This window comes from Eleutherodactylus coqui, chromosome 5, assembly GCF_035609145.1.
Source record: "Eleutherodactylus coqui strain aEleCoq1 chromosome 5, aEleCoq1.hap1, whole genome shotgun sequence".
NCBI lineage: Eukaryota > Metazoa > Chordata > Amphibia > Anura > Eleutherodactylidae > Eleutherodactylus > Eleutherodactylus coqui.
The window spans coordinates 158,454,231-158,472,629 of NC_089841.1; the positions used below are offsets into that span (position 1 = coordinate 158,454,231).

Consider the following 18,399-nt stretch of genomic DNA (forward strand, 5'->3'; position numbering starts at 1 on the left):
TTGCATAGACAGCGAAACATGTTGGAGCTTTACTACTAGGAGTCATACAGCTAGATTTTAGATATCAGTCTCTGATAGTCAGTCAGAAAGTTTATCTGTACTAAGAATATAGGATTGGCCATCCTTCATGGATGACTTCAGTTACCAAACTATTATATTATATAGGAACAGTCTTGATACTGCCATGTTTATGGACTGACCTTTGCAGGCTGGATTTTTAAATATAGGCGTTTGTCCATCTACATCATAGTAAAGGTTTATATTTAGAGATAAGCGAACCTACTCGTTTCGAGTAATTACTCGATCGAGCACCGCGATTTCCGAGTACTTCCGTACTCGGGTGAAACGATTCGGGGGGGGGGGCGCCAGGGGGAGGCGTGGCGGAGCGGGTGGTAGCAGCGCGGAACAGGGGGGAGCCCTCTCTCTCTCCCCCCCCCCCACTCCCCGCTGCAATCCCCACTCACCTCCGACGCCCCCCGAATCGTTTCGCCTGAGTATGGAAGTACTCGAAAATCGCAGCGCTCGGGCGAAAAAGGGGCGTGGCCGAGTAGGTTCGCTCATCTCTATTTATATTTTATTTGAATTAATACCAAAAGGGTTAATGTTGCTTATGGCAATGCAAATTCAGTATCTTTAAACCCAGATTATTTCTAGGCATTCAGTACTATTCGGTATTAAATTAAGACATCAGACACACAAAATAGGCCCATATGCAAACTGTCATCTTAGCTTTAACGGACCCATCTCCTCAATCTGTAATTTCTGATTTTGAAAAAAATTCATATTATAACGGTAAACAATACAAAATCTCAATTGCTGGGTGTTGGGATTGACTATAAAGCTCGGCAACATGTAGTCAATTCCTTCCCGTATGTATAGAATGATCATTCCATACCGCATGTAGGTGAACCTATTACAAGCCCTAGCTCCTATACATTCACCAAAAATTATTTGTTTAACTACATTCCACAACTCTTACATAACTTCCGAAAACCCTTTTCCTACACTTTGTAAGTCATTTCCAATACCTAATCGTATGTTTTTTGCCTTTCTAAGATTGCAACTCGCTCTTCGATCCCTAGGTGTTCATAAGCCCACTGTCCCCAAGTCCACTTTTATTTTATTTCTTTCCTTTGCGTTCTCGGGATCCAAGGGCCTTTCCATCTTTTAGGATGTTTTTTTTTTCCCTAGCTCCTCAAAGCAAATCTCTTCATATGCAACTGTGGGAACAAGACTTTAAGCATGAATCCCAACTGGAGGAATGGAGGATGGGCTTCATCTTCACATGGAATCAGGCATTGTAAGTCCTCACAAAAAATAATTATGCGTTGGTATCCAACTCCTGCTAGACTCGCCAAAATGAAGAATTCCATCCCTGAAACATGTTGGAGAGGATGTGGCCTCAAGGGTACCTACTTCTATATGTGGTGGTCCTGCCATGTCAGTCGTTCTGTAATTTCGTTCAATAATTTTATATTTTGTTTCTACTGCATCAGGTCATTTTGTGGCCCCGGACCCGGCTCTTTGCTTTTCTCTGCAGATACACTCCCATCTTTTTATTCAGGTATTGTCACCCATATTATTTCTTGTATCCTGCCTAACAATTGACAAAAAATGGAAATCTTCAGATGCGCCTTCTTTGTACAAAGTTATTAATTCCATTAATCTCACATATGATTTAGAGGAACTATATTCTTATAGATAAGTTACTAAAAAGTCTCATTTTCCAACTTGGATGGAATATTTGGCCAACGCCCCTCGACATAATGAACAGATTACCTATATTGCTCTTTCTTCAGAGAGGAGTTGCTTGTGTCGGGCCCGTAGGCCATGGGAGACAATAGGGTCAGTTGTCTGTCTGCTTCTTCCTCTTCCGGTTTCTTTTCCATGGTACTCAGTGATGGTGGACACTTTACTTCTACTCCTGTTATCTTTAATGCTTGCTCATCACGGTTTGCAATTATTTTAAATGTATACACTTTCTTTCACACCCATTGTTCCCATATTGCAATATGTCTTCTTGGTCTTTGCTTTTGACTCGGGCTGTTACCTCTCAAGTTTGTTTTGTTATTTTAAGTATTTCAATAAATTTTGGGGCTCTGTGCTATCCGTGTAATTCCACAGATCATTTACTATGGGGTTACATGCATGGACTCTTTTCCACATCGACCAATGGTCTGCATGAAAAAAACCTCATGGCATGTCCTATTACTGTCCGTTTTACAGTGAAAAACAATTGGTCATGCCAATGCCTGTGAATATGCTGGGTCCATGTGTATTGGAACAGCACATGGACAGGAGTGGACAGGAGTCCATGTGCTGTTGGATGAGGGTTGCACAACCCACACTTACAACTACTGTGCACCTAGCCCAACGCTTACAGTTCTACATCTAATAAGTGTAACAATGTACAAAACAGAAGTCTAGTAGGTTCCCCCCTCAGTAGCGTGCTGGATTAATAGGATTGATTTACTTGCACAGATCAGAAGAGTGGTATAGAAAGACAAATAAATTGGACGACGTACAGAAAAAGCTTTGGATACCACGGTTTAAAATATGCTTAAAAGGGAACGTGTCATGTAGTTTATGCTGTCTTCACTGAGGGCAAAATAAAGTAGTGACAGGCATGCTGATTCCAGCAGTCTGTCACCTATGAGGTAATGTGCAGTGGTTATAGCATGCTTCTGCAGCTATCTGCATTTATTCATGAGGTGCAGCTATCCCCGCTCACCCTCTGATTGGCAGTTTTCTAGCCATCACACCACATACTTAGAATATGATAGGCAGGGCTATCAACACCTCCTAAATATACTGGAGTTATCTCTTGCTGAGAGCTGCAGAAATATACAGAAAACTGCTGTAAGTTCATAAAAACCACTGCACATTACCTAAGTGCCAGATCGCTGGAATCAGCATGCCTGTCACTACTTTATGCTGCTTTCAGTGAGAACAGCAGAAAGTACAACAGGTTCTCTTTAATAACCTCACAAGTATGAACATTTAACCCCTTGAGTGGCACGCCCGGAAAATTTCCGGGACGAGCTCCACTGCTCATAGCAACATAGCCCGGAAGATTTCCGGGCTATGTATCACTATGGGAGCTGCAGAGCACAATGCCACAAGCTGTGACATTGTGCTCTGCCTGCACAGTCCCACAGAGAAATAAAAAAGGGCTTTGAAAAACCAGCAGAAGATATTGCCGATATGTCGGCAATCTCCTGCTTTGTTTACAGGTTGCCATAGAGACCATCGGCTTGTCAGAAGCAAGCCGATGGTCTCTGTGGCAGGGAGAGCTGGTTGTTAGCTGTCAGAGGACAGCTAGGTACTAGCTCTTACAGCAGAGATCAGAGAAAACCTCCGATCTCTGCTGTGTTAACCCTTTACATGCGGCAGTCTATGTGACTGCAGCATGTAAAGGGCTGTCACCATCGGACCCCCGGAATGTGATCAGGGGGTCCTGATGGGTCCCTGTGGAAGTCCCCTAAAGGGACAAAAAAAAAATTTAAAAATTGTAAAAAAAATTATAAAAACACTTGTCTCCCTTTACTTTGTAAACAAATCAAAAATACAATCACACATGTGGTATCCATTTGTCGTAATGACCCAGAGAAGGAAGTTAATGCATTATTTAACCCCTTAATGACATGGCCCCTTTTTTTCTTTTTTCCCCATTTGTTTTTTTCCTCCCCCCTGTTTAAAAAATCACAACTTGTCCCACAAAAAACAAGCCCTCATATGGCCGTGTCAATGGAAAAATGAAAAAGTTATGGCTCTTGAGACGCAACTGCAAAATTAGTTGAAATTCAATGATTAGACCATTTTAAAAAACCTGCCCTGGTGGGCACGACAAGGTGGTAGGAAACCCGCCACTCAAGGGGTTAAAGGGTTCCGTCATTTAAAAAAAAAAATCTATATTTAGCTATTCCTCCCCAGGCAGCCTTCCTGCCAGATCTTCGCCTCACTGATCTTCTCCTGGCTACTGCAGTCCAACCGGGTCACTTCACCGCAATCCGGCCGGATCCTCTTCTTCCTGTGACGAAGCGTACACTGCCAGTATTCTGCTTCCTTCGGGTCAATGTACTTTACCCTTAGCAGCCTGTTTTAGCGCGACTTCGTATGCACACAGTTTTGACACTAATATTTCATATACTATATGAAACCCTAGTGGCAAAATAACGTGCACACGAAGTCACGCTAAAGCAGGCTGCTGATGTTTCAGCATTTCCTGCTAGGCAGTGAGCGCTAAGTCACTCCTAGTGTTCACTGCAGGAAATGAACTGCAGCTAAGAGACGCTCCAAAACAGGAAGAAGAGGATCTGGCCGGCTGGAGACGAGGTGACCGGGGGTACTGCAGTAGCCAGGAGAAGATCGGTGAGGAGAAGATGCGGTAAGAAGACTGCCTGGGGAGAAATAGGTCAGTATTGATTTTTGTTTTCTAATGAAAAACCCTGTAAGATTACTGGTTAAATGAATACATTTTTTCTTCTTCTTTCCTCTTGTCCTCTCTCTTAGGGTGCCTCCACACGGACCCTAAAACGCAGTGTTTTTTGCTCTATGCGAGAGGGAGTAAAAAAAGCAGACTTATGAAACCAATGCCTTTCAAAGGTTTCATTTACATCTGCAATGTGTTCTCTGTTGAGATAGCAAAAAATGGCGGCATGTTCCATCTTCCGGGCTTTTTTTTTTTGCCTTTTTATGCACCTATGTTTCCATATGAAACCATCATTTGTTCGATTTGGGTGAAAAAAGGTACGATGACGCACTTTATAAAGCAAAAACATATTTGCCCTATCGCTGCATTTTTTGCCTACCCAAAAACGCAAATGCCTGTGTGGAGGCCCCCTTAGTGACACCTCAGAAATGTATACATATATAGCTGGCGGTGCATATTGACCAACAACATTGCAGCATAGTCCTTCCCCACCATCTTCACATCTCCTGAACGTGATATCATGTCATCTCAAGTGCTAATGCCGCCAACACTAGTCCAGCCAAAAACTAATCATCAACCGTTGTTGAAGCAATCCCTTCCACTATATTATTATATTAGTAAGTGGCGCACTGTGCCACCAGAAACACTGGTACTATAAATAATACTAATAACTAGTATAAGACAAAGCCACAACCAAACGGTCAGCGCTGTGCTAGCTAAAGAAAGAAAACAACGCAGCATTTGGTGGAGCACTGTGGGTCCTTCAGCCAGTTGATCGGCGGGGGTGCTGGAAATCACACCAATGTGATTACGATGACCTATCCCAAGGATAGGCCATTAATATTACAGTTCCAGAAAACTCCTTTAGAAACATATCTAAGTCAGCATCTTTGCTGGATACCAACATGACCTTTATTTTCTCAAGTGTTGTTGCTTGGCTTCTTTTCCCCAGGCCAGTTCACACATGGCAAATTGGTTGTAGATCTTCCGCAACAGAATGTACAACGAATGTGAATAGGGTTATATTAAATAGAGAATTTGTGGCAAACTTAAGGGAGATCTCTATTCTGTTACTGCAGCTTACCTGCTACTTATAAGCACAGGTCCATCACAAGCTCAGCAGGTAGTCAGCGTGGAAGATTTATTAAACTGTCTAATCAAAACACCAGAGTCTTTGGCGCTCACAGCAACCAATCACAGCTCAGCTTTCATTTCTTATAATGCTCTTGAAAAATAAAAGCTGTACTGCAATTAGTTGCATTTTATAAGTCTGCCTAGTGCATGGTGAGCAGATGTCCTTTATACTGTAAGGCCGGCTGCACATGGCCAGATTTGGATTCACCCGCGCAGACAATCCGTGGCATTCCGCATCCATAGCAAGAATAGAACATTTGCATGTCCACTCACACGAGCGGACAGTGCTTACGAATTCCTCTCGTGGGGGGGGTGAAATGTTTTTAAATTGCAGCATGTTCTATTTTTGCAGAGATTCCATGCGGGCGGCTTCCATTGACTTCAACCAGATTCCGCGTGATCACGAAAGAAGCAGGGACTTGGGAAGAAAAAAAAAAAGCTGTACAGGAACATGTCAGACAGCGAGCCATCCGGACCAGATTAAATACAGGTACATGCGGACTCCGGCCAGGCACAGGGTTGGATTCCGCTGTGTGCTCCTGAATGTGGAATCCGAGCCATTCGTGTGCAGCCGACCTAAGCATAGAATGAAAAACTACAAGCTTCTAAATCACAAGTGTGAAAAAGAAGGGTATTGAGTAACTGCCATGTCTATAGGGAGGAAAAAGAAAGAGTATGGGGGAAGATTGCAGCCCCATGTGTCACAGCTCTTTATTTTAGGATATCTACAATGTACCCTGCTAAAAAAGGGAGCACACAATGCCCGCACCCACTCAAGATCTAAACGGGTAGAAGGAGCCCTGAGATTAGTTCCCATAGATTCTAAAACACTCGGAGGGTATTCACACACCCTCAATTTTAGGTGCTTGTCAGAAAGCTTAGCAATGCCCTTTAAGGTGCCAGCCAAGCAATCTGAGCACAAGCAGACTAAATGACGCAATCCCAAATGGTGCAATGGGTGTGCACTGCAGAATATGCCACCCTCCCCAGGACTCTCTCACCTCAGCCTCCTTCTGCTGCAGAATCATGTCCTTATCCATCACTTCCTCTTCCACGGGCCTGCAACAAGAATATATTGTGGATTTAATTCTGATGTTGCCAGTCGCTTCACAGCTTGCTTTGTTGGACAAGATGAATGTTCACTCACTTGCCGGTACGTTTTAATCTCTCTGAGCGGAAGTTTTCATAGTGCAGGTCCTGAGTGACTTCCTGCAGGTCCTGCATGTGCGTCCTGTGGAGACAAAAACACCACGGTTTTCAGACCATGAAGCCCGGCTACGAAAACAGAAAGATGATCTAGAAATAAAGTGCCAGACCACACTCAATCTAACATGAAAGAAAGGTTTCCTACTGAGGGGGACAATTAGACAGTAGGAGCCGGGCCCAGGAGCTCAACCTTAAGAGTTCCTTCTTTGAAGAACAATATGCTTTACATTGTAAACATGTAATAAAAGTGCAAATGGTATAGGGGGCCCTGTATTTAGACTGTTGCCTACAACTGCATATAATATATTATATACACATTATACATACATACACACACACACATATATATATATATATATATATATATATATATATATATATATATATATATATATATATATATACACATACACACACACATATATACACACATACACACACACATATATACATATATATACACACACACACACACACTTAAGGAAAAGTAAAATGATGATATTTTGGTATTTCAACTGTTAAAACACATAGCAAAAGCAAATCTGTGTAAAATAAAAAGACTAGTGTCAATGAAAACTCCACGCTCATATTTTACAATATTCGACAGTTCAAGTCTCCTAATACTTTGCTTTATACATCTTGTACAACTATTACATCATATGTTATTGGCAACACATCTCATTTGGACAAGGATATGTGCTGCAGGAAAAGGGTCATTCTTTGGTCCCGATACAAGATGCTATTAAACGACAGATGTTTTCATACAGATGTTTGTTTAACCAATCATCAGCTGGTGTAAAAGTACCTATAGTAAGGGGGAGCATGGAGGGGTGCTTTAATTAATTTTCACCAATGATTCAGTGCCAACGTAGCACAAATATCTGAAGCCCTATCTAATTATACTCTTTCTATATCAAGCACATCAACAATATTCAGTAATTCCGCCAATGTCTCATGACATTGGGTTTGAATAATTGGCCATCTAGCATTGTTAAAATGGATTTTCCAGTTAGAACACACATTTTTAAATACCCTAATAGGGAATTCTGAGTAGATAGAGGGGGTTTCTCTGTTCAGGACCTTGATCTCTTGCCAGAATCATTACAAAGATCATCTTTTCCTCTGGAGGACCCATCATTTACACCGACAACCCACCGATCTGAGTGATCACTGTGTAATGCTTCATTTCACCAGTAGTGGTGCTGTATAAAAGTTGAACACATGCTTCCAGGTGTCCCCGCAGATTATCGCTGGGGGTACTAGCAGGAGAACAATTTGTGATCCACTTGTTGTCAAGTAGTTGTTATCCAAGTGATCTAGTTTCTCATTACAGGTTTCATGACTACAGAACAATATGGCTGCTGGCAACAAACATACATATTAAGTTATAACAGCGAGATCATTTCCATTCACAAGCTAATATTAAAATGTTCCTACTGTTTCATTATTCTCCGCTCAGGCACATTACTAGCGGGGAACTGGATTATTTTATAATGTATTGTTGTACAAGTGCATATGGATCAGAGCCCTAGCTGCGCACTTAACTACAAGACTGAATTTATGCAGGGAACAATAAAAATGCAAATACACTATAATTTACATTTAATTGGGAGATCAAATATTTCAGTTACAGGAAAAAAAAGTAAATCTGCCAAGTAAGGTATAATAAGCATATAACTAGTAAAGCTTATTCAAAACAGTTATTTATGTCCCCATATAAATATACATTGTTTCAAAAGAGAAGAGCAAGTAAACACGTTAAATCAATCTGTAAATATCTACCTCACCGATAAAACTATATATTTATGACGGCCAAACTAGACAGTATTCAGTATAACCAGCAGGTGTCACTGTGGTTCAATCATGTCATTAAAGTGACCTTCGGAGCCCAGAGAAACAAAGACGGAGCACCAGCTTCTCTGACTGCCTGATGCACACTGTGTATTAGTATAAACCATTACACGCTGCTTTGACCAGTGCTGCCCATGTGTAGCAGAGCTGGCAGGTCAGATCAGTATATTAAAAAAGTAATCTACATAGAATCATGTGTGTAATTAACTAAATGCAAAATTTTAAAGGAGTTTCCCACCCAAGCAAGTGAGGGAATATAGCTACCATGTTTCCCTGAAAATAAGACACTGTCTTATGCTAATTTTTGCCCCAAAAGAGGCACAGTGTCTTATTTTGGAGGGGGTTTATAATCACCTGATCTGTGACATCCTGATGCCTTGCGATGGTCTCTGGCGGGGCTGCGGCAAACTGCAGTGTCCTCTCCGTCTGCCATCTCAGCTTCTTCTGGTGACGGGGCTTTGAATACTCCCTCGCCAGCAAAGCAAGCGCTGTGATTAGCTAATCGAGCACCGGCAGCCAATCACAGCAGGCGCTCGATGAGCCAATCACATCCATTCAGTGATGTCATTCACAGAGTGGCTATGATTGGCTACTGGCACTCAATTAGCTAATCACAGCGCTCGCTTTGCTGTAGGCGGGGTATTCAAAGCCCCGTCACCAGAAAGAAGCTGAGATGGCAGACAGGGAGGACACTGCAGTTTGCCGCAGTGCCACCAGAGACCATCGGGACGCTGTGCACCAGGTGAGTATTGATTTTTTTTTATGCAGGTTAGCTAGGTCTTATTTTTGGGCGAAGCCTTATATTTCAAGCCTCCCCTGAAAACCGAGGTAGGTCGTCTTATCGGGTTAGGACCTATTTTTGGGGAAATACAGTATGTTGTCCCTTGCTAAACATGAAGGCCCGACTCCACATAACGCTGGAATAAATTTTCCCTGAACAGCATGACTCCCATTTAGACACCCTGCAGGTACTTCAGCTCAGCACAGTCTCTTGCATTGGGCCAAGTTACTATTCTCTGCACTGCATCCATAGCAGGCAGACTTGCAGCAATCAAAAATGAAGGCATATATTTGTATTATGTCATTAATTGACAAGATGGAAAAACCTCTCTAAAATCAGTTGTCTGGTTGTTATTCTCTGAGTATTCCTATTTAAAAGCAGACTCATTTATGTATGAGCTGGACAAATAGGATTTCTGCATTTTACCCCATGAGAACTATGGCTTATATGTCTACGGCCTCATGTCCACGGGGAAAATCAGGCCTGCCGCGGATTCTCCATGGAGAATCAGTAGCGGGTCCCTCCTGCCCCGCGGACATGAGGGCTGAAAAGAAGAATTACTCACCTCTCCACACGCTCTGGATCTTCCCTTCTTCGCGGCCTGATCCCGGATCTTCTTTCTTCGGCCCGGTGGATGTGCTCGGCACGTCGTCTGCGTGCCAGGCGCATGCGCCGGGCACATCCACCGGGCCGAAGAAAGAAGATCCGTCCGCGAAGAAGGGAAGACCCGTACCGTCCGGAGCAGGCGAGTTAAATTCTGGGGCGGGTCTCCCGCGGATCCGGACGGCTTCCATAGGCTTCAATAGAAACCTGCGGGAGCCGTCCCCGCAGGAGACCCGCACCTAAATGGAGCACCTGCAGGGAAAAATGACATCCGCAGGTATTTAACTACCTGCGGGTGTCTAATGCATCCCTATGGGGCGCGGATCCGCGTGCAGGAAAAACGCTCCGGATTTTAATTCATAATTTGCCCGTGGACATGAGGCCTAACAGAGTTGGCACTCCAGCGAAGCCGTGATGAGATAGTCAGATGGCTCTGCATCTATGGCTCCAATATAGTTTAAGGGAGTTCTGAACCCCTCAGAAATTTCCAGAAATGTCAAACTATAACGGAGATCGCCTCAAGCAAGGGCGGCCACTTTGTCTCCCCACTTATCAGACATTTATTACATATACTGTCAATATGGTATAAATATCTATGATGGTAATATCCCTTTTTGTGGTCCTTGGTTGTTGTACAAACTTACAATGTGGCCCTCAGACCTGAAAAGGTCCAGGAGGTTGTACTGAGCAGTGAAGAATTACATATTTGTCTTAAATGTAAAAAATGATACCTCCCAAAGCAGAGTGGCCTTATGTGTAGAAGCAAGAAGCAGGCTCTCTCTTACTTACACCAACATTGTACGGAGCTTCAGGAAATCATTGTGTTCCGGGTTCTCCACTTCCACAACACCCCATGGGTACAACCGGCCACGGATTTTCTTTCCTTTTACCTCAATTAGTTGATTAGAACCAATGACAGCAAACGGGATGCTGGCCTAAGGGAAAGCAATAACATGATTCTTATTAGATCACCAACTAGGTTTACCATAGAGAGCAAACAGAATATAAAAGAGAGATCACACCAAACACCAATACTTCCTTTAGACAAACTTAATTTTAAAACAAGTTTACAGTAAATCCCAAACTCCTAATGCTGTACCTCAATATCCACATTATTACAGGCAACTTAATTTGACTTTGCAAACATTTCAATTATATGAGAAGTTGAGCTAAATGATTAAAGGGAATCTTCTACCTCCTTTATTCTATCCTCTCTGAGGGAAGCATAGGTTAGTAATAGGCATGCTGATGACAGTAATAGGTCTGGAGCATCCATGTAGTAGTTTGGCAGAAACATACATTTTACTAGCAGCATCTACACAGAGGCCTACAGGAAGTAGTCCTCAATATTCATGAGCTGCAGACTAGCCCCGCCCACTGTCTGCCTATTACTGTGCATAGGGAGACAGCTGTCAGTGTCCATAGGGTGTAATGAGCAGGGCTACATGCAACATATGAATATTGACAACTAGTCTCCTATGTGTAGCTGCTACTAATAAAGTGCACGTTTCTCCCACACTATGACATGTAAATACAGCAGACATTTCACTATAATCAACGTACCCGTCACTATCTTACGCTGTCCTTAAGAGGGGACAGCAAAAAGTTGGTGAAAGTTTCCCTTTCATGAAGTAGCATTGTGTACTGTATCCTGAATACAAGGGGCCGTACAATAGAAAGACCTACAAAGCAATGACAGGAACGCCCTTTACTCTTGGCTAGTGTATTGCATTTTAATGAAGGACATGGGTACAGAGCAAGTACAAGTAACCCTGAACCTGGTGTCAAAGCACAATAACGGTTCATGTGTGCCACGGCTCCCAACACTATGCTGAGAGATTTACTGTGCGTTTACGCTGGCTGTACAGCTTAGCCTTGAGACCATCAAGTGCCACACACCAGCGTAATCCTCCCCACCCACATCAGGCAAGAGGTCATCTTGCTGGTTACGGCTTATTAAGTGGCGTTGTTGTTATGCCTAGTATAGTAGAGCCCTGCAGCTAGAGTATTACGTACTACCTTGTGGATAGAAATTCTTCTACATGGAATGCACACGCTTCATTTTTAGGAATTGGAAACAAAGAAGAGATTATCAGAGCTTATATTGACTTAGATATTTTCCTTTGAAACCACTCTAAAGCCATAATTTCCATTACAATATGGATTTTCTAACACCTCACCTTTAACACTCGAGTCTGCTCTTTGAATTCCTCATCTTCATCGGAGTCGGCATCGGGGAGCTGGTAGATTCGAATACCATGTTCAGCAATCTCATCTAGGACCTATAAGAAGAAACGCGTTACATGCGCCTGCGGAATCAACCAAGCAGCAGAAGATGCCATCTCAGAAGACACCTCATCCCCCTTCTGGAGTAGCAGTCATTACAAACCATGTGTATTTTGTGTTATTCAGATTGGCTTCCTGTCCTTGGAGGGCACAGCAATACTGGCACCACTTCTTTCAAGATTCACAAATGGGAAAGTTCTCACAGAAAGGAGACTTCAGACTGGGAACAGCTATGTAATGTAGCTCTCAGAGTGTGAGCGGACGTTCTACCACCAACCGTCCCCAGAGTTGTGGGAAGATAAGCTATGGTGTGATCCAAGTTTACTATTTTGCCAAAACATTAAAAGAACTTTGGTTTAAGTGTTTCCTAAAACGAACTTTCACACAGTCTCCAGAAAGGTCTTTTCCTCTTCGGAGAGGATTATATAGTCTTACAATGAGGATTACCTCACAAATGATATACAGTGCTTTAAAGATGTAAAAAGGGGTAATGGGTAAAAATAAACAAGCCTATACTCGCCTCACTCGGGTCCCTGCTGTGTCCAGTGTCCAGCTCTGGGTCACCCCTGTGATGTAGTGCTTACAGGCTGCAGCAGCGTGCGTACGGGGCGTCTCACACTGTTGTAGGTAATCATAGAACTCTGCGATTGGCTGCAGCAGCCCACCACATCCCATACATAGCTGGAGCTGCAGGGTGTGAACAGCAGGGAGCCAGAGGAGGGAAGCAATGGTTTATTATTTTTACACATGCGCAGGCTAAATAAAAATTACATATCTCAGATAATTCTTGCAAGGCAATGCTCAAAAAAATGAACACTTAAAATCACACATCAGATCTTTATGATCTCCATCATCTTCAGACACTTTCATGTCCGACATGTGCTCAGTGTGAACCTGCTCTCATCTGTGAAGAGGAGAACGGGGCACCAATAACAGACCTGCTAATTCTGGTGTTCTCTGGTGAATGCTACTTGAGGTGCACAGTTCTGGGCTGTGAGCACAGGGCCCACTACAGGATGTCAGACCCTAAGGCCATCCTCACAGAGTCTACTTTTGATAAGTTTGGTCAGAAACATACAGACCCGGTAGTCTGTTGGAAGTCATTTTGTAGGCCTCTGGTAGTGTTCCTCCTCTGACAAAGTAGCACATAGGCTTAATGCTGGGTTCATGTCCTCCTACGGCCCTGTCCATCTCTCCTTGTGTAACAGTCTATGTCCTGGACCAGTGCCGAGACACACAGAAAACTGTCTTCAAACAGCATATATGGATGTGCCATCCTGTACAACCCGATTGGGCTACAGCTACCACCTCACGTTATCAGCAGTGTCAAGGACATTAGCAGAACACAAAATTAGAGAAAAAACAGTCAGGGAGGATAAGCACCTGCAAAACCATTCCCTTTTTGGGGGTTTTCTTGCTTTTGCTCCTCCAGCTCACTTTTTGTCACTTTCATCTGCACTAAAGCAGGTGACATTGATTCACAATCACTTCTGCTTCCTAACTAGACAGAGTGATATCCATGAAGTTTAAGTGACTGGCAGTTATACTGTGATGCTAGAGTGTTCCCTTAATTATTTTGAGTAGTGTATAAATGCAATAGATAGAGAAAAGGACCCACTGGGGATTTTTTTTTCCTTTTCTGTGAATCTAAAATCATTACACCAGTATCAAATTCAAACTTCTAGCATGAGGAATTCTTCCCCATACATCTATGGCAGAGTGGAAGAATACCAAGCAATTTTTGGAAAGTTTAATAAAGATCCCAAACATCTCTCCAAGTATTCTATCAGATGCACGGTCAATATATTTCCATGCAGTGGCCCAAAACTGAACCAATAACCCAAAGACTAAAAGCATCTTTGGAAGTCCTCGATATCTAGAAGAAAGGTTTCTACACCAACATAGAGGGCGGTTCTTTCCTGTAAGAGTAGTGAGACTATGGAAATCTCTTGCCTGAGGACGTGGTGATGGCAAACTCACTTAAAGGGGTCGTCCCGCGAAAGCAAGTGGGGTTCAGCACTTCTGTATGGCCATATTAATGCACTTTGTAATATACATCGTGCATTAATTATGAGCCATACAGAAGTTATTCACTTACCTGTTCCGTTGCTAGCGTCCTCGTCTCCATGGTGCCGTCTAATTTCAGCGTCTAATCGCCCGATTAGACGCGCTTGCGCAGTCCGGTCTTCTCCCTGGTGAATGGGGCCGCTCGTGCCGGAGAGCTGGTCCTCGTAGCTCCGCCCCGTCACGTGTGCCGATTCCAGCCAATCAGGAGGCTGGAATCGGCAATGGACCGCACAGAGCCCACGGTGCACCATGGGAGAAGACCCGCGGTGCATCGTGGGTGAAGATCCCGGCGGCCATCTTAGTAAGGTAAGGAAGAAGTCGCCGCAGCGCGGGGATTCGGGTAAGTACTAAACGGTTTTTTTTTTTTAACACATGCATTGGGTTTGTCTCGCGCCGAACGGGGGGCCTATTGAAAAAAAAAAAAACGTTTCGGCGCGGGACAACCCCTTTAAAGAGTTCAACAGGGGCCTGGCCGCTTTTTTTGAGTGTAACAATATTACATGTTATGATCACTAGCCTACTTTAGAAGGGTTGATGAAGTCAGGGATGGTTTTTCCTCAAAACGGGGACAAAAATGGATACTAGCTCAAAGTTTTTTGCCTTCCTCTGGGTCAACATTGCAAGATAATAGGCAGAAACTGATTGGAAATCTTTTTTTCAGCCTTACATATAACATTACTATAAGTGGTGAGCAGTCAGTCTTGCCTTCAGTTATTCTTATGTGATCATGTAAAATGGCTGAGTTAATTCACATATCCATATTTTTCAAGATCGAGACTAAGCACACTGAAAAGAAATGGAAATGTCAACTGGGACTATTCAGTAAATGCCTTGTGGTTATGTAAAACATTCCCTACAGTGTGTTCCTGTGAGGAAATAAAAATGGGCTCAGTAATTCCAATACAGCAAAGTCTGTACACAAAGCATTATTTCTAAGGAGGTGAAAACGGTCAGTCAGACCAAATTAATAGTGAGACATCCAATATCGTTGCAGCATTCCTGTGTGTTCTATGAAATAACAAATACTAATCATTTTATTAACATAATTGCAACCCAATTAACAAGGTCTTCTGCATATTCAGTCTGAAGCTGGAAATATCATCCATTTCCAGGCTTGTGCAGAAACGGCAGCTGAGCGGCACTCTGTATGCTCCTGGCATTCTTGGCACAATCAGAAGTTGATCCCAAGGCCAGCACCAAGGGTCTGCTGGATGTAGTGCTGGCCTACTAACTACTGTTTATCTCCTGCTGTTTAGACTATATTAAGCACAGCTATACTCCTATTGTTGTAGTTACCGTTACTTTACGCAAAATAAATAAATAAATGCCATGCTGGCCTAAATATCAAAATCAGACTGCTCGAGTGCCAATAGAGATCAGATGAGGTCACAAAAGCTCTGGAGAGTGAAAGTCCTACTTTATTAGTTCATGTTATTAAAGGGGTTGACTCCTGAATACAGAACAGACGCCAGCCGGATGATCAGCTGATGGTCACAGGTTCCGATACTCTAAGCCCTGCTGACCAATCACCACCTGGGAAAGTCACATCTGCCTGTACATTTCTTCTGCAGAAATGTTGCATTAGATTCTGACTATTCAAAATAATGGCTCATACGGTATTTCTTGTACCTTGACGCCACCGGAAGCTAGGTTTGACAGGAGGAACGCCCCCCTCTCACACCCCTAGCTCCCAATAGGGTCAAGATACGAATGTCCTAGCCCCACAGTGTGGATTGATTTGTCCCAGCGCTGCAGCCTTAGCCTGACGGTTACTATACTTCTTAGGCTTACATTATTACCTATAAATGCTGGCATGTTACCGCTGTAACATGGCAGCATTTACATGTCCTAATGTAAGCATGAGAACTATAGTAACTCTAAGGCTGCAGCGCTGGGACAAATCTATGCAGACGCTGCAGCATGAGTGCTCCGTCCCGGCCGGCATTTCAGCCATGCGTGCTACGCTCCCACGCATCAGTGGTCAATGACTGCCATGTCCGAGAAACGACAGCAAGTTCGGTTTGGCATCCCTGCTTTCGACGGGGCGCATCAGTTCTACAGTGAGGGGGATTCAGCCTTCTCGGACGCTGCCAGGGAAGGCACTTTCTCCTGGGGGTGTGCGGCTGCAGCACTGTCGGCTGCTGTATGCCTTTTCTATTCATCTTTAGTTGCCTTACAGGACCTGCTGCCAACACCCCATGTAGCCAATCGGTTATAGGGGAAGTCACACCCCAGTCAATCTTGGCTCCATCAGGAATTCCTTGTGGCGTCAAGATACAATAATACCGGCTCATACTGTAATGCACAAAGGGCTAGGTCCTCTATGACATCCATATATCCTAATAGTGTATACGGATGGGGACAAAACGCCATAATTAAACAGTACTCACACTTTCAGATGACCTTTTAGAATACGCCGTCGTGTGTACATGAGGAAAAACATAATATTTGGCCACTGACTTGTATCCTGCATTTTTCACTCTGCAGGCTTTATATCTAATTCTCAGTTGTCTCCGAGTTGGTGGGAGGTGTCTGCATTTATATTGGCTGCTATAGACTGTACACAGGGAAAACTGACATTCTACTCCCCAACTCTTTGTAGTACGCAGAGAAAAATGAACAACATCATGTGGGACACTGAGCAGTGTACATGCGATTTCAATAGCTTTAATGGACAGCATGAATCATTCCCCTCTCCCATGTCCTATGTTTCATTTAGGTATGTGTCACTACAGATGGACTTTATTGGACAACAGGCAGTGGACATAAAATTAGAAACAAGTGAGATCCCTAGTGGCCAGCATTTTAGAGGGATTTTTCAGCACAAAATATTTTAGGCTGAGTAATTTGCACTTTTGCTAGTTATTACATTGGCCATTATATTAACACACGTTATCAAAAGGGCAATGGTCATTTAAATTAGGCTTGGGTGAAAATGTAATGAGATGACAGCAAAGTTGAGCTATGTTGCGACAACTATACAGGTTGTCAAATCTAACCTAATTTTAGAGAGAATGCAATTAACAAGAAATAAGTTTTAAGAAATCCCTTAAATTTAAACCGTATTGGCAACAAACATGAAGGATGTTTTTTCTTATTCAATATGTCCTTTCCAACCCCAAAAATGCTGAATTAGGAAAGGTAGTAACTAGAGATGAGCGAACGTACTCGGATAAGCACTACTCGTCCGAGTAATGTGCTTTATCCGAGTACCTCTCCGCTCGTCCTGAAAGATTCGGGACGCGCTGCGGAGCGGGGAGCTGCAGGGGAGAGCGGGGAGGAACGGAGGGGAGATCTTTCTCTCCTTCTCTCCCGCCCGCTCTGCCCCGCTCCCCGCTGCGACTCACCTGTCAGCAGCGGAGCGCCCCGAATCTTTCAGGACGAGCGGAGAGGTACTCGGATAAAGCACATTACTCGGACGAGTAGTGCTTATCCGAGTACGTTCGCTCATCTCTAGTAGTAACTGATTACAGTAACCCTACTACCCACCCAGTGCAGCGTAAAACACTGCTAAAGATGGGACGACCGTCAGTAATAATTATATAAAAGTATATCCAAAGCGGTCAGAAGCATGCCATGGACTCTTCACACAGGACATTCTGTCCCAAGTTCTGTCAGAGTAAATGGATATACAACTTACTTGAAAGACGACTAACACAAGAACTCTTACAGATTTTCACACATGAACACTATGTACCAAAATCCTCCTCGCAGAATGCCCTTTGATTATACGCTAAATGTCTTTATAGACTCCCCCAACATTCTGTAGAAACATCACAACTTTAGCCTTGAATCTTCTTGAATCTTATCCTACAAAGAGGGGCTTGTACCTTTCTGTGGTATAAGGGATGGTTGGTAACAGGGGGTTAAATAGCAGTGCTGGATTATAAATGCTGAGCTTAACAGGTTAATTCAGCCAACCGCAGTGCCCTATGTTTAACGTCTTACTTTCCGGACAGCAATGCCAATGAACACTGGAAATACTGAATCCGAAGTCACTAATGAGAGAACTGAACAGTACATGCTATTCTGCACTGCC

The 18,399-nt window shown here is 43.4% G+C and overlaps 1 protein-coding gene across 1 annotated transcript in view; it reads right to left on the reverse strand.

The window, feature by feature from the left end:
- LOC136627949 (septin-2A) overlaps positions 1-18,399 on the reverse strand; it is an 86,975-nt gene that overhangs the window by 29,810 nt on the left and 38,766 nt on the right. Inside the window, exons 8-11 of the mRNA XM_066603496.1 lie at positions 12,188-12,289; positions 10,797-10,942; positions 6,714-6,797; positions 6,568-6,625 (exon numbers count right to left, since the gene is read on the reverse strand). Of these exons, the coding sequence (XP_066459593.1) occupies positions 6,568-6,625; positions 6,714-6,797; positions 10,797-10,942; positions 12,188-12,289 (390 nt within the window). The remainder of the gene's footprint in view (positions 1-6,567; positions 6,626-6,713; positions 6,798-10,796; positions 10,943-12,187; positions 12,290-18,399) is intronic.